This window comes from Moschus berezovskii, chromosome 24 (genome assembly GCF_049115385.1).
Source record: "Moschus berezovskii isolate FMDL1 chromosome 24, NW_MosBer_1.0, whole genome shotgun sequence".
In the NCBI taxonomy this organism is placed as follows: Eukaryota; Metazoa; Chordata; class Mammalia; order Artiodactyla; family Moschidae; genus Moschus; species Moschus berezovskii.
This window is the reverse complement of record NC_142483.1, coordinates 3,841,772-3,867,096: the sequence shown is the minus strand read 5'-3', so window position 1 is coordinate 3,867,096 and position 25,325 is coordinate 3,841,772. Positions and strand designations below refer to the sequence as shown.

Below are 25,325 nucleotides of genomic sequence, written 5' to 3'. Positions count from 1 at the left end.
GCGTCCTCCGCGGGGGCCCAGTATCTGCGCGCGACGGCCAGAGGCCGGCCCCACGCACCCCGCCTTATTGTCCAGCCCGAAGGCGCCGGTGTTTTCCCTGCCCCTCTGTCTGTACTGAGCCTCGAGGCCTCCGGACCTCAAGGCTTGATGGGAGGCAGGGGCCCTGCTCCTCTGGACGCGCACGTGCCCACCCAGCGCTGACCCCGAGTGATGGAGGAGGGACCGAGAGGCTAAGCGAGGAGCCTCAGAAAAGGCTCGTAAATGCTACAATCAGCGTTATTTACCGCAGGTTTGCGTTTGCAGGACCCTCGGCCCCTGGCGGAGGATGCCGGAGACGGCGAGGTGGGCGGGCGGGGGAACAGGTCGCATCACTAAGCACCGGTGGCTGAGTGGATCCCTGTGAGTTACAGGCCTGGGGCTCCGCTTTCCCCTCCATGCCCCGGACCCTCCCAGCCGAGAGACCAGTACGCCTGGGCACCAAGCCCAGCTGCCCGCCTTGCTAAGCTGGTTAAAGCACTTGCAGGGTGCCTCATGGGCTGGGCGCTGGGGCCATTCAAGTTAGTTTTGCCGGGTAGGGCTGTCATCCCCATTTTACAGAGGCGGAAGTTGAGACTCAGGGAGAACTCACTGCCCAGATTGACAGCCAGGGTCGTCGGAGCCCAGCCCTTGTGCACTGCCCATCCATACCCACTTCTGTGCCTGTACCCACCCACCCACCCACCCAGCCCCACCGCGATGCCCGACTCGCCCTTTGCCTTCTCCGTCGCAGATCAAGGGCCCTGAGCGGACAGTGAGGACCACAGTGTAGGGACCGGGTCCCCCTTCCCATGCTCTACGCGGCTGGTGTCCCCTGAGTGCTGAGCAGAGGAGAGAGCTGTAAACCAACAGGCCCAGCCCGCAGTAGAAGATGAAGTGCCGATGAATGAGAGCAGGAAGGTGCTGACTCCCGTTTGTTTAGCCTGGGTGGGGGAGGTCAGGGAGGGCTTCCTGGAGGAGGCACCAGGGCTACCAACAGGGGCAGGGGCTGAGGTGTGGGGGCACAGCCTGTGCAAAGACCCAGGGGCAAGAAGGAGCCCTGCCTTCCTCCTCACCCCTCCACCCAGCTCTCCCCTTCCTGACCACCCCGCCCATCCTCTCCTGGCGGCTCCTCCAAAGACAGGAAGTTGAGGTGGGAATCCAACCCCGCAGATGAGGAAAAACTGCTCCAGAGGAGAAAAAAAACAGAAAAAAAAAAACACCAAAACCCTTACACACATTAATTCCATTGTTTCCACTCCCAGATCCTGCCTGAAAAACAAAAATAAAATCAAAATCAAACCCCAGCTGGGAGGCTTTCTCTGGCAAAGCCTTCAAGTAGGGGGTTGAGTGGAGGAGGCGCCACCCCCCTCCCCTGCAGACAGAGACCCCGTGCCCCTTGGACCTGCGCCTCCGCCAGCCCCTCAGTGGGGTGAGCACCGTGGGGGCCGGTTGCCTTCCCTGACCAGTTCACTCAGACCCCTTCACACCCGTAAAACTGAGGAGCTGGGCACACAGCGGAGCTGGGATTGAAATCTGGATCTTTGTGACCCCCAGAACGCACTAGCTTGCCCCCAGTCTACAGGGCACTGGGAGGAGGTAAGCAAGAGGAAGTGTTGGCAGGGGTTGCCTCCTGCACATCCGGCTGGCTCTGCTCATATGCCCAGCGACGGGAAACTCGCTCCTCATATTCAGTCATCTTCGCCTGTTTGCATTGTCACGAGTTGTCTGTCCACTTCTGCCGCGCCCCGGGCCTGGCTCCTAATCTCTGATAGCGACACACCGGGAGGCTCTGTCGGGGCCGGGACTGGAGCGGCAGCCCGGTGGGACCCTTTTGGGAAACGGGAACAAGAAGTGGGAGCCCACAGGAGGAGAGTTAAGTCTGGCCCCTCCTGGCGCTGTGGTCCCTCGGGGAGTCCCCTGGGGCCTCCCTCCACCCCAGGCCTCTCACGGCCCCGTGGGCAGTGTTCCCCGTCTAGTGCCAGGCCCAGAGGCTGCATCTTGTCTCCCTGGGGAGACACCTCAGAGGTGGGCGTGATTAGGCCTGTTTTACAGATGGGGTCAATGATGCTCAGGACGCTCCCAAGGCCGGCCAGGCTGGACCCCATGCGGGGGCCCCAGCACCCCCTTCCTACTTCCCTCCAGGGCTGACCTCGGCGGCCCCTGGCCGGGCTTTTCCCAGAGCTGAGGCCGGAAGCACAGGTCCCGAGTGTTTGTTCAGGCCAGGCCGGGCTCCGGGCAGGCGAGGAGGAAACGGCCGCAAGATGTTTGTGCAAGTAGGGGGGTCAGGATCCACAGCCAGGAGCTGGGAAGGAAGTGCCAGAGGAGGAGAAGTCAGCCGGAGTCAGCAGGCCCGGGGCCTCGCCTGCCTCTCCTGTGGGGGCAGGGCTGCACACAGTAGGCACCTGCTGGATAAGGAAGCCAGGGCCCCACCCCCACCCTGCCTCTGCTGCACCCTCCCAGCTCCGTCCTTTGGGAAAACTTCCTGGCCCTGCACCCCAGAGCAAAGAATCTGGCTGCAGCTCCCCGCCCACCATGCCACCCAGGTCAAGCCACCAGCTTCCAGCCTGGACTGGGCAGTAGCCGCTTCACTGGTCTCAGACCTCCTCCCCGCCCCCCAGTCTATTCCCCCACCCGCCTCGGCGCCAGAGGGATCCTTATTAATATGCAAATCAGATCTTGTCTCTTCTCGCTCAACACTCAGCCAGGCCCCCACCTCCCCGAGAGCAAAAGCCATCTGCCAGGGGCTGAATTGTGTCCCCAGAGTCAGATCCTCAAGTCCCAACCCCCAGCACCTCGGAATGTGACTCAATTTGGAGACCGGGCCTTTCAAGGGGATGATTAAGTTAAGTCGACGTCGTATGGGTGGGCCCCAGGCCAATGGGACCAGTGTCCTTATAAGAAGAGATTAGGACACAGACAAGTCTACACACAGACTGTGTGTGGCCAGAGCGATAAGGGGGCCATCTGCAGGCCAAGGAGAGAGATGTCAGGGGAAGGCAAACCTGCTGCCGCCTTGACCTTGGACTTCTGGCCTCCAGTGAGCCCGGTGGGACTCTACGGCCCCATGGGCTGTAGCCCGCCAGGCTCCTGTGCCAAGGGGCTTTCCCAGGCAAGGATACCGGAGTGGGGAATCCATTCCCTTCTCCACGGGATCCTCCTGACCCAGGGGTCCAGTCCGAGTCTCCCACCTTGCAGGCAGCCATCAGGGAAGCCCTCTGGCCTCCAGAACTGCAGGAAAAGAAATTTCTGTTGTCATGTGGCGGTACTCTGTCTCTGCCACTGAAGCCAACCAAAGTGCCCTCTCCCCTGGTGCCCTGGCCGGTCCTGGCCCCTCCCTCGGTCCCGCGCTCTCTCTTCAGTCTACCTGGCATGCTCTCATCCCCAGCCTTGGCCCCTGCTGTTCCCTCTGCCTCTTAGGCCCTTTCCCTGGGGCTGCCACCTTCTCATCACTAGAGTGTCTGCTCCCACGGCCCCCTTCACAGGGGCGCTCCCGGCTCATCGGGGCTGTCAGCCACCTCTCCAGATGGACTGGCACCTCCACCAGGGCAGCGGCTGGTGCTCCGTGCCAGAGTGGCCCGCATACAGCACGAAGACCTGCTGAACGAAGACCCCTCCTAGCCCCTCCTCACCATCTTCCAAAACTCAGCACGAGGGGCTTGGGGGGCAGGGCCCGGCCTCCAGGTTCAGGAGGTGGCCCCTCAGTGGTCCAGCCCTGAGCACGGCCTGCCTGCCTGCCAGATGCACGGGCTGGCTGCCTGCCTCCCACATCCTGGGCTTCCAGACAGCACCTGTGCTCATTCCCCTCTTTGCTCGTTTGGCTTTCATTGACTCTTCCGGGGGCTCTGCTGTAGGTCGAATGCAGTCCCCCTCTCAAATTCATCTGTTAAATCCTAATCCACAATGGGATTGCATTAGGAGGGGGATCTTTTGCGGGGTGAGTAGTTGTGAAGGTGGAGCCCTCATGAATAAGGATAGTTGTCGTTTCTTAGTCGCTCAGACTCTTTGGGGCCCCATGGACTTTAGTACCCCCAGGCTCCTCTGTCCATGGGTTTTCCCAGGCAAGAATACTGGGCTAGGTGGCCATTTCCTTCTCCAGGGTATAACCGTGTAAACATTCACATGTTTGACATCTGTCCATTTTCCTCTAGCTAAATTACATCTCGATAGAAAAAAACCAAAGCAAAACCTTTTTTGTTTTTTTTTTAAGCCACCACCTTGGCCACTTGCGGGCCGGGCCGGGGGGTACTGATCTAGGGCGCCGCAGTCGTGGGGGCCCCGGGAGGCTCCGCGCACGGGCGCTGCCTAGTCCCTCCCGACGTGTGGCCCCCAGAGCCGCGCCGGCCTCCCCGGGGCCCCCGCCCGACCGCCGGGACTGGGAAAGGCCGGAAGCGGCTCCGGGTGGGCGAGGGCCATTGTCCGCACATCCGCTCCGGCCCGGCCCCGCATTGTCCCGGGGGTGGGACCCTTCGCGGGCCCGGGGCTGGGGGTCCCCAGGGTCGCGCAGTGGAGCCTCCCCTCGCCCGTGCCGCCCCCTCCCCGTTTGCAGGAGGGAGGCCAGCGCCGGGGACCGAGCCCCGCGTGCCCCGCCGCGCCGTCCCCAGAGGCCAGGGTCACTCGGCCACCCGCTCCCCCCTTCCCCCTTGCGGCTTTGAGCCCCTCCGAAATCGCGGACGCAGCTGTCGGGTGCTGGGTGGGGTGGGACGGGACATTCCCTCGCCGACGGTCACGTGGCTGCAAAGCTGGGGAATCGAGGGGACGGGGCAAACCTCGCTGTCCTCAGCGCCCCCGCTTGGTACCAGGGAAACCGGAGAGGGTCGCGTCCGCAGGGGCCCCCACTCCAGTGGGGGCGGGGGCAGAGGGGGCGCCGAGCGTCGTTTAGACGACAACTAAGTGACTGCTCGACAACTAAGTGACTGCTCGGTTGCACAAGCTGGGAGACCGGTGAGGGAAGGCTCAGCGAGAGGCGTGGTCGCCGGAGGCTCTGGGCAGGCGACGTCCTGGCAGAAAGCTCGGGAGGAAGAGGCAGCCCCGGGGGGCGGGGTGGGGAGCGGTCGGGGCAGAGGGGCGTGTGGACCGAGACCCGGGTCCGAGGCCAGCTGGTGGGGGCGCCTGGCGGGAGGGAGTGAGGTCAGAGAGCCGACCCGTGGGAGCCCAGACTTTAAGGGCTGCTTCTGAGTCAAACTCGATGAAGAGACGGGCCGGAAGTTTGCTGAGAATAGAGAAGTCAGGAAGGCTTCGTTTCCGGCCATGCTCGACGGCGACGTGCCCTCTCCCGGCCTCGCTTTCCCCGGTTGCAGAAAACATCCGGGTTGGAAGACGCTCTGAAACTGACTCCTCTACAACCGACATTACCGCGATCTCGCCTTGGTTGCACAAGAAAGGCGGCTGCAGTGGTTCACAGATGGCGGATGGAGCTAGCATTGGAAAATCAAACCTGCCCAGCCAGGGATGCCCTGGGCGGGATCTCTGATCCGCCGGGAGCCGCTGCCGGAGGCCAGGGGTTAACGTCTCCGCCAGGGAGGGTGCGCTCCCCTCATAGCCGCCAGGCGGCGGCAGAGACCGGGCTTGCAGCGCCAGAGTCTTTCTCGGACTCGTTTTCGAAGTTACAGAAAAATTCTGAGACTAGTACAGAGAACTCTAGGACCCCTTTCTTAACTCAGAATCATCAAGTGTTAGCATTCGGACCTCCCTCTGTGCATATTCAAGCCCCCCCCCACACCTGCAAGCATGGGGAGAGTCAATTGCAGACGTGCTGACCCTTGAACCCTAAAACCTTCATGTGTGTTTCCCAAGAACAAGGACGTTCTATTACACAACCTCAGTAGAGCTTTCAAGATCAGGCGATGTAATGGTGACGCAAGACTATTATGTACTCTGCAAAATATTATTCAAATATTGCCTCGTTGTCCCAACGAGGCTTTTATAGCATTCCCGTACCCCATCCCCATTCCCAATCCCGGATAACCTTTAGTTGTTCGTTTTTATGTTAAATGAAATGTATTCACTAAGCCTTCTCAGGCTGAAGTATTTGGAAAAGATGCATGTGAAGAGTTCCAGCCTCACCCTCCTTAGCCACATGGCCCCAGGGCAGGTCCCACTCAGGTCTTCACTACTGAAAGGTAGCAGATTCTGGGCAGCGTGTGTGGGAGAGGCGGAGTGGGCCAGAGAGTGCATTCACAGCCTGAGATGGAGTCTTCCTTTTTCATTCTTCCTGGCCTGAACCATTTCTCCAGGTCCTTTGTCCACGGGCTGCTCCCCAGACAGGGGTTTCAAATGACTCCTTGAGGAAACAGCTTCTTGTTTTGGGAAACAAAGGCAAATGCCCCCAGCTGGCAAGGCCAGGGGAAGTCCTGCTCCGGGTCTGGGGAGGGAGAAGGGGCTGTAAGGGCTGCCAGTACTGGGAGATAAATCCTTTGGCCGGTCCAGTGGTTTCCATTTCTTGCTTGCAACAAAATGGCAGGAGGGCCCAATCCTTTTGTAAACTAACAGAGAGTAATCATAATGTCTTTAACTTTTATTACGAAAAATGGAATCATGCACAAATAATAACAGGAACCCTCATTTACCAATCACCAGATGGCAACAAAAAATAATTCTTTATGATGGATTACTATTGATTTCTGGCATAAAACACAAACGGAGTTAACATGATTAATGTTACTCCAATACTCCTTCATTTGTTTTCTGTTCCTTATTTATGTGACAAGATTTCTGAGTGCTTATAGCTGTAAAAATAAGAATGAAGAAGAGATGGAGCTGTAGAAATAAGTACTACTTCTCCACTGGTACACAAGACGGGGGAAATCCAGTTAAACCATTAAAATGTCATGTGAAATAATACTTTGTGTAATCAGTATCTATCAAAACTTTTAATATTTATAGTTTTGATCAATCATGTACTAGTACTTGTAATCATACCTTTCCAGAATAACGGTTTGCACTTAGTGACCTAGGATCACAGAATATTTTTAAAACTTTAAAGCCAGTTTCCATCTATACTTGTTGTCACAGAGAAGATGCTGTGATCAGCAAGCGACTTTCAGGCATGAGAATATACTGTTGAGGACTTCCCTGGGGGGTCCAGTGGTTAAGACTGCACTCGCAGTGCAAGGGGCCCAGGTTCCATCCCTGGTCAGGGAACCAGATCCCACATGATACAGCTAAGACCCAGCAAAGTCAAATCAATGATTTTTTAAAGTGTACTGTTGTTGTTTAGTCGCTAAGTGTTGTCTCACTCCTCGACCCCATGGGCTGCAGCCCGTCACGTTCCTCTGTCCATGGGCTTCTCCAGGCAAGAACACTGGAGTGGGTTGCCATTTCCTTCTCCAGGGGATCTTCCTGACCCAGGGATCAAACCTGCGTCTCCTGTGTTGGCAGGTGGATTCTTTACCACTGAGCCACCAGGGAAGCCCACAAGAATAAATTACGTTGGGCTAAAGCTTGAAGACAAGTTTCAGAGAAGCTGAGGCGAAACCTCGTTAACACAGAGGGGCTTGTTTGTGTGCTGTCTACATGAGTGCCGGTGGGGCCACTAGGCTCTTCAGCTTCACAGGATGTGTTACGCAGAGTGATCAAACAGTTCAAGCTTACAGTGTCAATATTTAACATACCCTGGAAAGTACACCCTGTGCACCCACTTTGGCTCCAACATTGTCGATGTCGATTTTTTTAACATGTAAGAAGTTGCGGTGTTTCTCAGTTCTGTTGCAGGGGCCGCCAGCTGCAAGCAGTTGGCAGTTCTCTGATGGGTATAGGTCCAGGCAGCTGGCTCTGAAGTGTCAGGCCAGCCTCCCTGCAGACGCAGGCTCCGCTGGGTACTTGTCCCACGTCCAGGAGATGTCTGCCTCAGCCACTGACTATTTCACATCTGAGACCAGTGCGAGTCCGAGGTCTCGGAGCAGAGGGACCAGCCCCTCCCAGGTCCGCTCACAGTCCCCGCGGGGCTGACAGTCTTGTAACTGCTTGACCACCGCTCATGGTGTGATCCCGGAGCCCTGCTCAGCTGCCGCTGGGCCCCAGACATGAAGGGACTGAAGACGGCTTCTTGGTCTGTCTGGGGGCTGTGGGGAGAAGGGCTGCTCAAGGAAGACTTCTGAGAAGCGGGGCTCTCTGAAGGAAGAAGAGAAACGCCTAAGCAGACGGACGGAGGACAGGGCAGTGAGAACAGCACGTGCGAAGGGTGGAGGTGACAGCAAGCAAGGCGAAGGGCGTCCAGGACACCGGCAGGGCTGCTGGACTTTCATTGAGTATCTACTGCCTCTTGGCTGCTGATCTGGGTGCCTGACGATGTGACTCACAACACCCTCCTGGGCTTCCCTGGTGGCTTAGACAGTAAAAAAAAAAAAATCTTCCTGCGATACAGGGGACACGAGTTCGATCCCTGGGCCAGGAAGATACCCTGGAGAAGGGCGTGGCAACCCACTCCAGTGTTCTTGCATGGAGAATCCCATGGTCAGAGGAGCCTGGCGGGCTACAGTCCAAGGGGTCGCAGAGAATCAGACATGACCGAGCGCACACGCGGTCCCTTGGGCAGGACCCCGACCTCTCTGAGCCCAGCAGCAGAATACCGTTCACACGACGCCGCGCCACATGAAATGGTCGTTTTCATAGCTCAAAAAAACAGTCGGGTGTTGGAACTTCCACACAATTCCTCCTTAAGTCGGGCCCCCAAAGGGTGCTGAGTTGAGAGAAGCATGAGTACGTCTTACACCAGTGAACCCCGGCAAGGACCGCATGGCCGGCTGCAGAGCTGGGCTGGGGCCCGTCTCATCTCTCTGCCTGTGTGGACTCTCTTCTTGCTGACAGCTATCACAGACTTCATACTTACCTGCTTCCACAACCCAAGGACTAGAACTGACCCTCCTGGTCCCTTGCTCAATTCTGACGATGCGGCCACTCCCGTGCAGACTGCATGGCTGAAGTGCAGGGTGCTGTGGTCCCCGAAGGGAGGGGACTGGCGGACAGTCTCTTACGAGTCCACCGTCATGTGCATCTCCTGGCTGCGGGCGACAAAACCCAACTCAAACTAGCTTCAGCAAGAAAGGGAGTTTACTGGTTCACGAGAGCTTCCCTGGTTGCACTAGTGGTAAAGAACCCACCTGCCAAGGCAGGAGACGTAAGAGACACGGGTTTGATCCCTGGGTTGGGAAGCTCCTCTGGAGGAGGGCATGGCTACCCACTCCAGTATTCTTGCCTGGAGAGTCCCATGGACAGAGGACCCTGGTGGGCTACAGTCCACGGGGTCGCAGACAGTTGGACACAACTGAAGCGTGTAAGCACACAGGCACTGGCTCCTGAACGGGGAGCTTCTGAAACTGAGACTGGCTGCAAGCATGGCTGCATCCAGGAGTCAAACTGGTCTGGCGGGAACCTCTGTGGCCCTTGTCTTGGCCTTGCCTCCCTCCCTCTTGACCTCGGGCTGTGTTCCTGGCAGCCCTGGGCACACAGGGTCCCTGTCGATAACAAACAGAAGAGTTCCTCTTTCCCAACTCAGCCGGTAAGAGCCTCCTGACCGACGCTGATTGCCCTGCCTGGAATTACTTGTCCGTCTCCTGAGCCAGGATCATGGGATTACTTCGCCCGAATGGCGGCGAGAAGGAACAGAGGACGGTGTTTCCTGACCCAGGGCTCGGTTACCGGAGGAAGCCATGCGGCGTGGCAAAAACCACGCAGAAACCAAAGACGCCATTCGGTGAGGGGGCTGCTGTAACGGAGGGGCTGGCAAAGCCGACGTCCCCCGAGCGTGCGTGGGGCGTCAGGGCAGGCTCCACAGGGGACAGACCGCTCACGTCCCCAGACGGTCACACACAGAATCGCACGTGAGCCGGCAAGGTCGCTCGTAGGCGTACACCCCGAGAGAACTGAAAACAGACTCAAACCAGTGCACACGGGCCTATGGCCGTGGCCGCAGGATGTCAGTGTAACACACAGCCCCCAGACGGTGGAAAACGGCGATGCACGGCCTGCCTCTACGACAGATCGACCGTGGGAGGGAGTGGAGGGCCGACCCACGCCACGGCCTGATGCACGCTGAAGGCGCTGAGGGAAGCAGCCGCCAGACAGAAAGGTCCCGCTGTGGATGGTTCCGTGTGTAGAGAACACCAGGACGTGGCCGGTACACGGGACAGGGCCCAGGGCGGGGGTCGCGGCGCGGGGAAGGGGGCCGCGGGGGCCGCCCGCCATCAGGTGCGGCGTCTCCTTCTTGGGGGGACACTGCGTCACCCCAGAGGCCGGGACGGCCGTGCGGCGCTCTGGCCCCAGCACCCACCAGGCGCCAGCCAGCTGCTCACTTCAGCGTGGCTCCTCTCGGTGGCAGGAGCCCCGTGGGGCCGCGAAGGCGCCAGGAAGCCCGAGAAGCCGCTGAAGCAGCAGCAAGGAGATGGAGGAGGAAGACAAGGCGTTCCAGCACGAGCAGGAGGAAGAGGGGAAGGAGCCAAACGCGAGGGCCTCGGGGAAGGGCCCCGGCCGCCGCTGGGACTGGGAAATCTGGCCCAAAGGGAAGCTGTTCCTCGAGCCTGAGGCGACGATGACCCTCAGTTCCATTCCCGTGTAAACGCCTGGGTTTGCTGCCACAGCGTCTGGTGCCACTGATATCTAGAGGGAAGTGTTGTCATGGAACCGATTCTACATCTAAGAATAAACTTATGTAAAAAAAAAAAAAATCACACACTGGTTCATCTTTAGTTCTTCTCAGCCATTTCCGCCGCAGCTGTGAGATGCACGTAAACCCGGTCCAGAATCCTGTCAGTGTGTTCTGACGCCTGTGTTCTGTCCTGATCTCTGTACCCCCTGAAATTAAACCAACTCATTTGAAGTGAGGGGGAAAAAAGGTTCATTTTATGTCATGTGAATTTCACCATAGTTAAAAATACATTTTTTTGACCAGAAAAAAACCCCAGAAGGACAAATAATGTATCAGTTCAGTTCAGTCGCTCAATCGTGACCGACTCTTTGCAACCCTATGAATCACAGCACGCCAGGCCTCCCTGTCCATCGCCAACTCCCGGAGTTCACTCAAACTCATGTCCATCGAGTCGGTGATGCCATCCAGCCATCTCATTCTCTGTCGTCCCCGTCTCCTCCCGCCCCCAACCTTTCCCAGCATCAGAGTCTTTTCCAGTGAGTCAACTCGTCGCATGAGGTGGCCAAAGTATTGGAGTTTCGGCTTTAGCATCAGTCCCTCCAATGAACACCCAGGACCGATCTCCTCTAGAATGGACTGGTTGGATCTCCGTGCAGTCTACTACCTGGTTATTTCCTCCCAGAGGATCCAGTGTGAAGAGAGATGGGAGGGGAAGGCAGGTGTGTGGATGAGGCGGGACTGACCACAGTTGGTGACTGACGGCCGAGGGTTAGGACACTATTCACTAACAGTCCCTGTTTGAAAAATCCCTTAATAAAGAGTAAAATACAAGAGTAGGAGCTGTCAGGCAGGCAAACAGGGTTGGGGGAGGTCACTGCAAGAAGGAGATGAGCCAAGAGGAAACGGTGTGAAGGGAGCGTGGGGGATGCCCGCCTGAGGGCCTGGGCTGAGTCCACGGCCACGCTGCTTGCGGGAAGCCAGGCTTCCTTCTCTCTCTCTCCCCCCTCTCCCTTTCTTTTAAAGAAAATCTTGGTGTCAGGCACCAAGAGTCTCAAAGCTGCTCGATCAGCAGTCACAAAGCCCAAGCACCTACCGTACTTACTGGTGGGGACCCAGTAAGTCCTGGTCATCGAGGACCCAGTTAAACTTGTGAAAGTCGCTCAGTCATGTCTGACACTCTCTGTGAGCCCATGGACTGTCACCTGCCAGGTGCCTCTGTCCATGGGATTTCCCAGGCAAGAATACTGGAGAGGGTTGCCATTCCCTTCTCCAGGCGATCTTCCCAACTCAGGGGTTGAACTTGCATCTCTTACACTGGCAGGCAGATTTCTTTATCACTGAGCCACCTAGGAAGCCCATTACAAAAAAAGTGGAAACAACCCAAATATCCACCAACCAATGGATGGATAAAAAAATGTGTATCCATACGATGCACTATTATTTAGCAATAAAAAGGAACGAGGTATTGAGACATGAGACCATACAGATGATCCCTGATAACATCTTAAGTGAACAAAGGACCATGTACTGTGTGATTCCACTTATATAAAATGTCCAGAAGAGGCAAACCTATAGACAGAAAGTAGATTAACGTTCTTAGGGTTGGGAGAACAGCAGGGCGACAGTTTATGGGGGGAAGGTTTTTTAGGTGATGAAAATGGTCTGGGATTAGTGATGCTGGATGCACCACTGTCAGCAGACCACTTTAAACAAGTAAATTGAATGTTACCTCAATAAAACCTCTATTTTAAAAAAAGATTAAGTACAGTAGTCTGGGCTATTTAGGGCAGGGGCAAATATGCAACACTCCAAGTACCCAACTCAGCTTCTCTGGGCTGGCAACCTGGTCATGATAATTAAATGAATTTCAGCAGGAAGTGTTTCATTTATGTTCTGGAAGATACCTACTGAAAATGTAAGTGGGGGGAAGCAGTGAGATTCAGGGTCCCTGAGTCCAGATCCTGCCTTTGCCATTTACTAGTGAAATGACTGGCCCAGAGAATAAAACCTATACACCTATCTGAGTTTGCTTTCATCTGCAACATGGCAGTTACACACCATCTCTTCTTCAGAGCAACTGTTAAGAATTAGAAATAAAACAAGTGTCACTGTGCCTGGCACAGACTAGGGATTCTATATGTAGCAATTTAAAAACTCCACTTTTTTTTTTAACTTGGGAGAAATTTACATTTATTTTTACTTTCCTACATGGCTCATCACGGATTATGAGAGGCTTCTGTATCTCCATCAGGAAAACACAGCGCCACTGAGTGACTACTGTATCTAATGGAGAACTCAATCTTTGGTCACAGAGTTAGGAGCGCCTGGATTTGGTCCCACTGGCCCTCTTTGAAATGACTTAAAATTCCACTTTTCAAAGAGCACTCACCGAACCAGGCACCAAGGACATGGCCATGGACACACCACCATCCTTACCTGTGGTTAAGAAGTTACCAGTGGGGACTTCCCTGGTGGTCCAGTGGTTAAGACTCTGCCTTCTAATGCAGGGGACGCCGGTTCAATCCCTGGTCAGGGAAGTAAGATCACACGTGCCTTGGGGGCAACTAAGCCCCTGCACTACAGCTAGAGAGAAGCCTAAGGCTTGCCACAGCCAACGATACCATGCAGGCAAATACATACTAAATACATCTATAAAAAGAAGTCCCCAGTAGAGTCTCCCATTAAGCCCCTTGGCCCAGTGTCCTTGTGTCCATCTGCAATTTCTGTTCTCTATAGACGGGATGCTCTCTCGTTTCGGTGGTCAGAGTATTGTTGACACATACTGATTTTTTTTTCCCCCCAAGCCAACTTATAATCTAGAGCTGGCAACAGAGAGCCCAGATGCTGGCTACTGGCTCCTTCATCAGGTAAGAATGAGAGACGGGACACAATCTGAAGGGATCCAGATGAGTGAGAGAGGTCCGTGTCCTCAAAAAGTCCTCAGTCTATTAATAATACCATGAAGAGTCGAGCCCATTTGTGGAGCTGGGTGAGGTCCTGCGCGATTATTTAATCTCATCCTTACAGCCTCTAAGGCACAGTGGTTATTATAATGGATTTTTCTTGTGGGTTGCTGTACCTTTTAATCGTCTCAACAACTACTGAAACGAATCTTCTAAAAGAGTATATTCCTTTGGACATTTTTAAGCATTCTTTAATGCAGAAGCCTAAATAAGCTGTTAAGGACTCCTGCTGTAGAAGATCCTGTTAAGGGTTCTCAGGCCAGAAATGACTTCCATGTACGTATATGAACTGAACTCTGAGCTTCCTATGCTCTCACCATACCCTCACCTCGCAGATTAAAGAAAAACTTGAGCTTCTTCCATTACAGGATCAAAAAGGCAAATGACCAAAATAACTTGGACAGCGTTTCTCAGCCAGGCAAATGCCATGAGAAAGAGGCTACCGGTTCATTGAGAAAGGGCTACAGTTGCCTTTTTTTTTTTAATTTATTTTATTGGAGGCAAATTACCTTACATTAATATATTGGTTGGTTTTCCATACATTGACACGAATCCGCCCCGGGTGTACATGTGTTCCCTTTCTTGAACCCCCCTCCCACCTCCCATATCCTCCCTCCAGGTCATCCTCGTGCACCAGCCCCAAACATCCTGTATCATGCGTCGAACCTGGACTGGTGATTCATTTCACATATGATAATATACATGCTACAATGCCATTCTCCCCAATCATCCCACCTTCACCCTCTCCCACAGAGTCCCAAAGACTGTTCTATACACCTATGTCTCTTTTGCAGTCTCGTATACAGGGTTACGGAGAAGGCAATGGCAAGCCACTCCAGTACTCTTGCCTAGAAAATCCCATGGATGGAGGAGCCTGGTGGGCTGCAGTCCATGGGGTCGCTAAGGGTCGGACATGACTGAGCGACTTCATTTTCACTTTTCACTTTCACACATTGGAGAAGGAAATGGCAACCCACTCCAGTGTTCTTGCCTGGAGAATCCCAGGGAAGGGGGAGCCTGGTGGGCTTCCGTCTATGGGGTCACACAGAGTCGGACACGACTGAAGTGACTTAGCAGCAGCAGCAGCATACAGGGTTAAGGTTACCATCTTTCTAAATTCCATATATATGCATTAGTATACTGTATTGATGTTTTTCTTTCTGGCTTACTTCACTCTGTATAATTGGCTCCAATTTCATCCACCTCATTAGAACTGATTCAAATGCATTCTTTTTGATGGCTGAGAAATACTCCATTGTGTATATGTACCAAAGCTTTCTTATCCATTCATCTGCAGATGGACATCTAGCTTGCTTCCATGTCCTGGCTATTATAAACAGTGCTGCAATGAACATTGGAATACATGTGTCTCTTTCAATTCTGGTTTCCTCGGTGTGTATGCCCAGGAGTGCGATCGCTGGATCATACGGCAGTTCTATTTCCAGTTTTTTGAGGAATCTCCACACTGTTCTCCATAGTGGCTGTACTAGTTTGCATTCCCACCAACAGTGTAAGAGGGTTCCCTTCTCTCCACACCCTCTCCAGCATTTATTGCATGTAGACTTTTGGATCGCAGCCATTCTGACTGGTGTGAAATGGTATCTCATTGTGGTTTTGATTTGCATCTCTCTGATTATGAGGGATGTTGAGCATTTTTTCATGTGTTTGTTAGCCATCTTTATGTCTTCTTTGGAGAAATGTCTGTTTAGTTCTTTGGCCCATTTTTTTTATTGGGTCACTTATTTTTCTAGAATTGAGCTGCAGGAGCTGCTTGTATATTTTGGAGATTAATCCTTTATCAGTTGCTTCATTTGCTATTATTTTCTCCCATTCTGAAGGCTGTCTTTTCACCTTGCTTATAGTTTCCTTTGCTGTGCAGAAACTTTTGATTTTAATTAAGTCCCATTTGTTTATTTTTGCTTTTATTTCCAATATTCTGGGAGGTGGGTCTTGGAGGATCCTGCTGTGATTTATGTCGGAGAGTGTTTTGCCTACATTCTCCTCTAGGAGTTTTATAGAATCTGGTCTTACATTTAGCTCTCTAATCCATTTTGAGTTTATTTTGGTGTATGGTGTTAGGAAGTGTTCCAGTTTCATTCTTTTACAAGTGGCTGACCAGTTTTCCCAGCACCACTTGTTAAACAGACTGTCTTTTCTCCATTTTATATTCTTGCCTCCTTTGTCAAAGGTAAGGTGTCCTTAGGTGCGTGGATTTATCTCTGGGCTTTCTATTTTGTTCCATTGATCTATATTTCTGTCTTTATGCCAGTACCATACTGTCTTGATGACTGTGGCTTTGTAGTAGAGCCTGAAGTCCGGCAGGTTAATTCCTCCAGTTCCATTCTTCTTCTTCCAGATTGCTTTGGCTATTCGAGGTTTTTTGTATTCCCATACAAATTGTGAGATTATTTGTTCTAGTTCTGTGAAAAATATTGTTGGTAGCTTGATAGGGATTGCATTGAATGTATAAATTACTTTGGGTAGTATACTCATTTTCACAATATTTATTCATCCAATCCACGAACACGGTATACTTCTCCATCTATTAGTGTCCTCTTTGATTACTTTCACTAGTGTTTTATAGTTTTCTATGTACAAGTCTTTTGTTTCCTTTGGTAGATATATTCCTAAGTATTTAATTCTTTTCGTTGCAACAGTGAATGGAATAGTTTCCTTAATTTCTCTATTTTCTCATTATTAGTGTATAGGAATGCAAGGGATTTCTGTGTGTTGATTTTATATCCTGCAACTTTACTGTATTCATTGTTTAGCTCTAGTAGTTTTCTGGTAGAGTCTTTAGGGTTTTCTGTGAGAGGATCATGTCATCAGCAAATAGTTAAAGTTTTACTTCTTTTCCAATTTGTATTCCTTTTATGTCTTTTTCTGCTCTGATTGCTGTAGCCAAAACTTCCAGAACTATGTTGAATAGTAGTGGTGAGAGTGGGCACCCTTGTCTTGTTCCTGACTTTAGGGGAAATGCTTTCAGTTTTTCACCGTTGAGGATAATGTTTGCTGTGGGTTTGTCATATATAGCTTTTATTATGTTGAGATATGTCCCTTTTATTCCCACTTTCTGGAGGGTTTTTATCATAAATGGATGTTGTATTTTGTCAAAGGCTTTCTCTGCATCTATTGAGATAATCATATGATTTTTATCTTTCAGTTTGTTAATGTGGTGTATTACTTTGATTGATTTGCGGATATTTACAGTTGCCTTTAAACACAGGGTGGGTCACTACACCCCGACAGCTTCCTGCCGCCACAGGGTAACCCTTCGGCAGGGCATTCAGAATCCTTCAGGACTGCTGTTAACTTTGTCTCTGATTCACATGTTCTTCCAGCTTGCTTGCAGCCGTCCGAGGCTCTCATCCGCTGCTGAAACCACTCGCCGTGGCCTTTGTCACCTGGGTGGTGTGCGCCAATACTGTTCCTTCAGCGTGCAAGGCCCCCTCACTCATCTCCGCCCACCAGAAACCCATCGCCTCTCAGCCCGGACACTGCGCCTCCTTCTCCAGCCTTTCCCAACTGCCTGCTCAGGACGGCTGGCTCCACTCTGCCCCCACACGTGGTTCCCGGTTCTGTTACAACACAGGCTCCGCCCCCGGACCGAGCACACCCCCACCGCCCGGCCTGGTGCTCCCAAAGGCTGGAGGATAAGTCAAGGTGGCAGCAGCTGCCACAAGCCCACCGCCCCACATACCCCCACCATGCCCGGGGCAGGGGGACATCCATCTGACCACCACACCCAGAGATCCACTCTGGGAAGAAACCCAACGGGTGGTCCAAACTTGGCTCGGATCTCCTTCTAAGGCAATCCCAAATTACAGTCTGGCATGAGGAAACACTGTCAACATTGGCTGCTTCTTAATGGACCTATTACTTAAAAAAAAAAAACAGGTTTGGATTTTTCAATTTAAAGATACACAGATACATTCATGTTTAAGAGATTCATACTTTACAATCAAACATCAAAGTCCTTTTTCACCACCATCCCACCCACTCCCTTTCCCAGAAGTAATTACTGGGAACAGTTTTAATGTGGTTTTCATTTCTATATACTTACATACATAAGAGTTATGCAAACAAAATTACTGCTGCTGCTGCTGCTAAGTCGCTTCAGTCGTGTCCGACTCTCTGCGACCCCATAGATGGCAGCCCAACAGGCTCCTCCATCCCTGGGATTCTCCAGGCAAGAACACTGGAGTGGGTTGCCATTTCCTTCTCCAATGAATGAAAGTGAAAAGTGAAAGTGAAGGGTTGGCCAAAAAGTTTGTTTGGAAAACACTGAATGAACTTTTTGGCCAACCCAATACTTTGCACAGAAGCAGGCAATATTCTGTTTCACCAAGGACCCCTCCCCGCCATTTAACACACTGCTTCACCATGAGGCTGATCTTTTCAACACTTATTGGTGATTCGTTCCTTTTCCTGGGAACCTCTGCCTATTTTCTGCTTGGTTGCTGATTTTCTCAGTTTGCATTAACCCTCTGTGGACACTCATCTTTTGTTACATATGATGCACAGACCTATTTTCCACCCCATTCATTTACCACTTCCTAACAGTATAACTCCACTAGACGACCCTTGGTTGGCAAAGTAATGTCTCTGCTTTTTAATATGCTATCTAGGTTGCTCATAACTTTCCTTCCAAGGAGTAAGCATCTTTTAATTTCATGGCTGCAATCAGCATCCGCAGTGATTTTGGAGCCCCCCAAAATAAAGTCTGACACTGTTTCCCCATCTATTTCCCATGAAGTGATGGGACCAGATGCCATGATCTTAGTTTTCTGAATGTTGAGCTTCAAGCCAACTTTTTCACTCTCCTCTTTCACTTTCATCAAGAGGCTTTTTAGTTCCTCTTCACTTTCTGCCATAAGGGTGCTGTCATCTACATATCTGAGGTTACTGATATTTCTCCTGGCAATCTTGATTCCAGCTTGTGCTTCTTGAGTTGACTCACTGGAAAAGACTGATGCTGGGAGGGATTGGGGGCAGGAAGAGAAGGGGACGACGGAGAATGAGATGGCTGGATGGCATCACCGACTCGATGGACATGAGTTTGAGTGAACTCCGGGAGTTGGTGACGGACAGGGAGGCCTGGTGTGCTGTGATTCACGGGGTCGCAAAGAGTCGGACACGACTGAGTGACTGAACTGAACTGAACTAACAGTATAACTCTGGGCAAGCCACTTAGTTCAAGCTTTGCTTCTCAGCTAGACAGTGAGGATGACAAGGCCTGTTTAAGAACCTTGGGAAGAAGTAAGTGAGAACTCCGTGTCACATGGGCTTCCCTGGTGGCTCTGTTGGTAAAGAATCTGCTTGCAATGCAGGAGACCCAGGTTCGAGCCCTGGGTCAGGAAGATACCCTGGAGGAGGGCATGGCAACCGATTCCTGTATTCTTGCCTGGAGAATCCCCATGGACAGAGGAGTCTGGTGGGCTATAGTCCATGGGGTCGCAAAGAGTCAGACACGACTGACCGACTAAGCACACAGCACACAGGTGTCAAGTACCAAGCATTAAGCCCAGCATTCGATAAAGATTCAGTGAATGTTAGCGACTCTTCATTACCAAGATTTGGGGTCACCAGTTGGCTAGGGGTCTCGTTTAGCTCATGGAGTTTAAAAATGACACAGCTGACTCTGTGAGGTAGGGCAGACCCTTTCCAGTTGGTCACATGCCCAACCCCTGCCTCCCTAGTCTGTTTTCTACACCACGGCTTCACAGATCTGAGGGAAGCCCATTTCTAGTCTTCCATACTCCCAAGTGTTTAATGGATGATAATAAATCAGGCTTTGAAGTTAGCCATCATCTGCTGTCAGGGCTGCTCCGCGTGTGTTCCCACTCTTAACTGCCGAACTCTAGGACTTGTCACCCATGGTGTAGCCTACTTAGAGCCCCTTGGGACTGGCCAGCATACCGTCTGCACATAGCAGGCTGGTCCATATTTCAAGCAGCTTAAGGGGCTTCCCAGGTGGCACGTGGTAAAGAACCCGCCTGCCAATGCAGGAGACACAGAGACACGGGGTCGCAGAGAGTCAGACACGACTGAAGCGACTTAGCAGCAGCAAGGACATTCTCACAGCAATTTTAAAAGTTTTCATAAGATGCATCTCTTCCTTTCACATCATCTACCAGGCAGGATGAAGATGGGTGAGATATCTCTAGCTGATAAATGCGGGGGGAGGCACAGAGCTAGCAAGCTAGAAGAGTGACCTAAATATCCTGATATTCAGATGCAGGGTGTGAAGGATCAAAGTCTTGAGGACCCCGTTTGGTGTCCTGTCAAAGGAGAGGTCAGAGCTTCTCCATTTCCAGAGGCCTCCCAGAGATCATCAAAAAAAAAAAAAAAAAAATCACAGAAACTACCACATCGATACCATAACCACAGATGGAGAGAGGCTACAAGATAACCCCTTGCATGAATGCAGAACTTCAAATGGTACATGTTTTAGTAAGAAGTTTTCAGTCCCACTGTAACATCTGTTTATTAACAAAATGGACATGGATATTATACCTATTTCGGGTCACCAGGTGCTGAATCTGGAAGGTCCTGCCTCCAAAGGCCTCCCTCCTAAGAACGAAAAGGCGGTCCTGTGTGCCTGCGTGCTCGGTCATGTCTGACTCTCTGCGACCCACAGACTGCAGCCCGCCAGGCTCCTCTTTCCGTGGGATTCTCCAGGCAGGACTACAGGAGTGGGTTGCCACGTTCTCCTCCAGGGGATCTTCCCAACCCAGGGATGGAACTCACGTCTCCTGCGGCTCCTGCACTGGCAGGTGGAGTCTTTACCACTGAGGCCCCTGGGAAGCCCTCAGGAGGCAGTCTTACCTGTCAGGGTAAAGGGACTGTGGCAAAGTGCCAGTCTTGAAATGAAGTCTATACAATCCAGGGAGACAGTGACAGCTACCCAGCTACAAGTTGTCAGTCATGGTCTTGAGATACTGGCTAAACACACTCTCATACACACACACACACACACACTGTCACACTCACACACAAAGTTTCTAATGCACAAACTAGTGGAAAGTTTTCAGACTGACAAACTTGTCACTGGAACTGAAAATGCAAAAACGAAGAGCAAAACAAACCCGAATCCAACCACCTCGTTAATAGCTGAGGTCTTTATTTCAAATTCATATGTACAGTAAAAGTGCTGCTGAGAACTGGCAGCAACCAGACACAACATAAATGTAATTCTCTCTCAACAATTAGCAGCTTAAGATCTATCAACTACAGTGTTAATGTTCACACGTTCACAAGTGTCATTTCTGTACTTTTCAATTCGTGCAAGTGAGTTTTTACTCTTACACACTTTGATAAAACACGCTTACAGTCTAGTAATCACTCCTACTGAGGGCGTCACCCAGCATACATGACACACAGACAGCAATGTTAACTCTTAAGAGCCACATTCAAAATCCCCAGCTGCATGTGGGGGCAGGAACCGTAATCGACCTGTGTCGGTTTTTTTTTTTTTATATTTGGTTTTGTTTTGGATGCATATTTTCTGAAACTGAAAGGCAGCTCCTTGCTGGAACTCACTTGGAATTCAGCATTTCATCCGACTGTACCTCCGAGGAATAGGAAATCAGAAAACAAAACCAAATGTAGTAAAGCCCACGTGAACATTATGCTCGTTATCACGGCATGGCTAGCAAGGAAGGCTTGATCCATTTTTCCTGGAAGCAAATTTTTACCTTAATTGGAGAGAAGGGGCTCAGGGAGGGAAGACCCCACCCAGTCAGTGAAGTATAAAATGTAACCTTACTTTTGCTTCTTCAGGAGCCAGTGGGATAGAAAGCCTTCTTTGCTAGGGTGCACTGGGTATCTTTCCAAAGAACTGAGATTGGAGCAGACAGAAGTGCCCTTCAACGATCATATAAAAGGTAAAATGTTAGTGAGACTCTACAACCTGAACAGAGTCACCCAGGCTGCCATGGTCAGCCTCACACACCAGCACTAACCAGTCATCCAGGAATGCTTCATTTCACAGGGAGTGCACGCAGTCTTTAGAAAAGAGGAAGCGTTAAAGCGAGGAGACGTTTCCACCCACAGAACTGTTAAACTGTGAGAGCGAGGTTACAGGAGAACTCTGAACAGATAAGACAACCCAGGGACAGCCACAATGCAAAGAAACTCAGAGGCAACAGGGATGGGCAGGAGAGAAAATAGATGCACAGTTACAAACAGCATTAGGCGCAGACAACTGCGGGGCCTGGGGAAAGCCGTTACTGGGCCTGACCTGGCCTGGAGGAGGTCCTTCCTGGGACAGATGAAGAGGATGGACAGTCAGCGGGGGCCTGTTTGGCTGGGAGCTCAGGGAGCTTCTGGAGGTGCAAACCTTCCTTTGATAGAAATTGTCCCAACGCAAACAAACAAAAAAAAGGAATAATTTTAATCCATCTAGCCAGTGAATTCCAGTGCCCTCCAAACTTTGTAGCCTCTCCACCGTTCAGGGGACTCAAAAGTTCTGTCTAGAAAAACTGGGGGATTGGGGCTAGAGTTATTTCCAATAACTTCGTGGGGCACTCTGCCCCTCTCTGAGAGATTAACCTAAAGCAGACAGTTAGGAGACGCTGTGCTAGTTTGACCAGGTCATGGTGTCCTCTGACACTTCTACCTAAAGTCACTGCAGTATATTTAGGCAGAGTTAACATTTTATCATTTGTATTTTTATCGTTTGGCCGTGCTGCACAGCATGAGGGATCTTAGTTCTCCGACCAGGGATTGAACCCACGCCCCCTTCATTGGAAGCACGGAGTCTTAACCACTGGACTGATGGGGAAGTCCCAACATTTTTAGCTACACGGGCTTGGGAACAATTTGTTTTGGTCGAGGACATAAACTGGTTCCAGTTATTTTTTTTTAAAGAAAATTCACCCCCATGGTCCTTGTTCTGGGCGGTGATTCTGAGAGGTCCACAGAGCTAACAGGTATACTGTCACCATCTTAGGGTGGAGGATGGAGTGAAGACTGGGGTACCTGAGTTAAAACATCGAAATGATGATGGAAACAAGATGCTGACTCTGAGAAGGCCAGCCTGCCAAACCACGGGAGGCCGGAGCTGGCACGTAAGCCATCACCTCAGATGGACAGGCGAGGCTAATCTGGTGCCAGAAGCGTCCCCCGGCACAGGGAGGATGGGCAGAGCGTGCTGTGTGTCTCTTTCCAGGGCAGAGTACGTCTGCCCCTTGCTCACTGCCTGGCTGCACAGGACGGAGGCCAAGAGGGACCAGCATCTGTGATTCAATACTATGAACACGAAACGGCTGACCACGCTTTTGAGACGGGCTCAAAAAGTCCAAGTTCCACCAAGATGGTAGAACTGGTGATAAGACAGGGACGGAGGCTCAGCCCGTTTTTCTACACTCTCTCTATAAAGGTCCACTGAGCACAGCTAATACCCTGTCTCGATGAAGAGGAGGCTGACAACGTGTGACGCCCCGAACTCGGGCCCTTCTAACCTGACGTTTCCTTCCCTGCTCTCTGGGGAGAATCGTCCTCAGCTGATTCTCTCGGGCAGACAGAATAAAGCTGTGAACTGAAGGCGGGCTGGGGTTCCACGTCACTGTGGTCTCGGTAGTTAGGGGGAGTTAAGAAAGAAATTCAGAAAGCATGAGGAAGTACTTATGACAGTCTCAGATTGTCCTAGAGACCACCCCAGCCCGAAGTCACTGGGTGAACCTAAGTCTCGGGGCAGAAGCGTCTGTACCCTGTCACACTGGTTTGCGGAGACAGCCTCCCCTCTCCCTGCACACCCCTTTCCTCTCCAACCAAGCCAAGCCCGTCAGGGGGAGGTGTGGGGTGGCAGGACACCAGAAAGCAGCAGCAGCAGCCAGAGAGGGGGGAACTGAAGCTGTGTCTCGGAACAAGGGAGTCAGAGGGTGGCACGGACCGCAATTCTCCTGTACTCAAACCATTTCAGGACAAGAGGGAGCAGCACACTTAAATATCCACACATTTCTTCATTTAAAAACAGCACTTCTTTATTTCAAAGGAGAAAAAAAATAAAAGACCCTCCCAACCCTTTCCAAAAAAACCCAATAATAATAATAACAATAATAAAAAATCCTATTAGAAACCATAAGGAAGCACTGAGAGTTTGAGTATTACATTCTTCAAGTATGCTGTTCGGATTCTTTTGTTTGCTTTTTAAGTTGGTGACTATACACATCTTTTTAAAAAAAACCTTAAAAGTGCGGCCATGGGATTTGCTTAAAATTAAGTAGTTAGAGGGCTACTTCAAAATACTGTAGTAGGACTGTGCAGTGATCCTTGGGGTGTGATATCCTCTTTTGTATCCTAGCAAAGGTTAAGGGACCAGGCTCCAAAGTGATCATACTTCCAGGGTTAGCGTGAGTGGCCAACTTGGGTGAGAAAGCCAGGGAGATCCACGTGTTCTTCCATGGACAAGGAAAATCCACCCCGAGTGCAGAAACTCAGACATGGAATGTGGTAGGACTTCACAGTAAAGTTAGTCTGGGACGGGGAGAGGCGGTGAGCCCAGACAAGGCAGGGTGTTAGGTTCAACTGGTTTCCCTAGTCAGGCGTTCGCACATCTTTTTAGTGGGTTTTAGTGCAGTCCTTCAAGCCACAGTTTAGAATGCCCTGCAGTGTGCTCCAGACGGTTGGTTCATGTGAAAGGACTGTTTTCAGATTTGCATCCCAAGGAAAATCATGCTACATAAAAGTGATCCAAGATTGTTGCCCAAAAAACTTCTTGGATAAAATCTAAAAAATACTATTGCAATCGCGTCTTTTGAGGAAGAAGAAGAAAAAAAAAACATTATTCTAAATGTAAACAGATTCACTCAACTCTTTTGTTGCTGTAGAAAACTCCAGAGGAGGGAGGTGGCCGTCTACATCTTCGCCGCATGCACTCGCCGGAGGGGTGGGGAGCACTGCGTTCCGGGCGCCGGCAGCATCATCTGCGTGAGGAGAAGAAGCGCTGCACGTAGCCCAGGAGGGCATCCCAGTGCTTCCAGAGAAAGGCGACGAACACCACGAGGAGTAACGTGCTGAACGTCCTGCTGCGAGTCTTCATGAGCGGGACCACGCAGTTGGCGACCGTGGACACGAAGACCAAAAGGACCGCCATGACCGCCAGGAGGATGTTGATGAGCTTGCCCAGCAGGTTCCGGGCAGTGGCGTTCTCCAGCCCCTCCAGCTGAACCACCTGCTGCTGCTGCTGCTGCAGCTCCATCTTGGAGATGCGGGTCTGGCATGCCTCCAGGGCCTCCTGTGGGCCAGACAGGGGAGAAGTAAAACTTGGGAAGCTCACGGCACCCGGGGCAGCTGGCAGGCCCCGTGAGGCAGCCAGATGCACCCCGAGCCACGTCAGAGATCTGAAATGTGCGTGAGTCTTGGGTGTGAGGGGCCATGGCACAACTCATGATTCAAGCAACTATGATTCCCCTCCGCTGCATTCAGCCACAATCAGATCTGGTCTTGAACACTTTAATGACAAGACCTCAAATCCACGATGGCACTTCTCTTTTTTTTCCCCCATGTAACAATTACTAACTTGAGTTGCACAGGACACATGCACTTGTTCACCTAACAGGACATACAGGCTCCCCTGGTATTTTCCTCAATCCCAGCCCCTGCCCTTGAAGAGACTCTGCCGGTCTGGTGTGTGTTCACCCTTTCACCCATGTTTAAGTCTATACACAGATGTCCTTAGGGAAATGCATGGAATTATTTAATTTTTCTACCTTCATGCAAATAGTTATCACACCACGGGACTGGTCCACAACTTGTGT

The 25,325-nt window shown here is 51.5% G+C and overlaps 2 protein-coding genes across 6 annotated transcripts in view; both read right to left on the bottom strand.

Annotated features, from left to right (window-relative positions):
* Window positions 1-774: 774 nt before the first annotated feature.
* Window positions 775-5,145, bottom strand: LOC129547569 (uncharacterized). Its single transcript, XM_055413308.2, has 4 exons — window positions 4,785-5,145; window positions 3,021-3,246; window positions 2,168-2,320; window positions 775-1,846 (listed from the first exon to the last, which is right to left on the bottom strand). Exons 2-4 carry the CDS (start codon window positions 3,219-3,221, stop codon window positions 1,733-1,735), a joined length of 468 nt encoding a protein of 155 aa, XP_055269283.2. The 5' UTR covers window positions 3,222-3,246; window positions 4,785-5,145; the 3' UTR covers window positions 775-1,732.
* A 15,848-nt stretch (window positions 5,146-20,993) lies between these two features.
* TMCC1 (transmembrane and coiled-coil domain family 1) overlaps window positions 20,994-25,325 on the bottom strand; it is a 167,003-nt gene continuing 162,671 nt past the window's right edge. For all 5 annotated transcript variants that reach the window (XM_088831531.1, XM_055413515.2, XM_055413519.2 and 2 more), the window contains one exon: window positions 20,994-24,802. In XM_088831531.1, coding sequence (XP_088687657.1) covers window positions 24,488-24,802 — 315 coding nt within the window. In that variant the 3' untranslated portion in view covers window positions 20,994-24,487. The remainder of the gene's footprint in view (window positions 24,803-25,325) is intronic.

Bases quoted from the DNA above. Each gene is read 5' to 3' on its own strand.
- LOC129547569 (XM_055413308.2), bottom strand. From the start codon at position 3,221: ATGGCTGCCTGCAAGGTGGGAGACTCGGACTGGACCCCTGGGTCAGGA. The intron at 2,321-3,020 runs GTTTGCCTTCCC...CTTCCTTCCCAG, and splicing joins CAAGGTCAAGGCGGCAGCAG to CTCCTGGCTGTGGATCCTGA. The intron at 1,847-2,167 runs GTCAGCCCTGGA...GTTTCCCAAAAG, and splicing joins CCCGGCCAGGGGCCGCCGAG to GGTCCCACCGGGCTGCCGCT.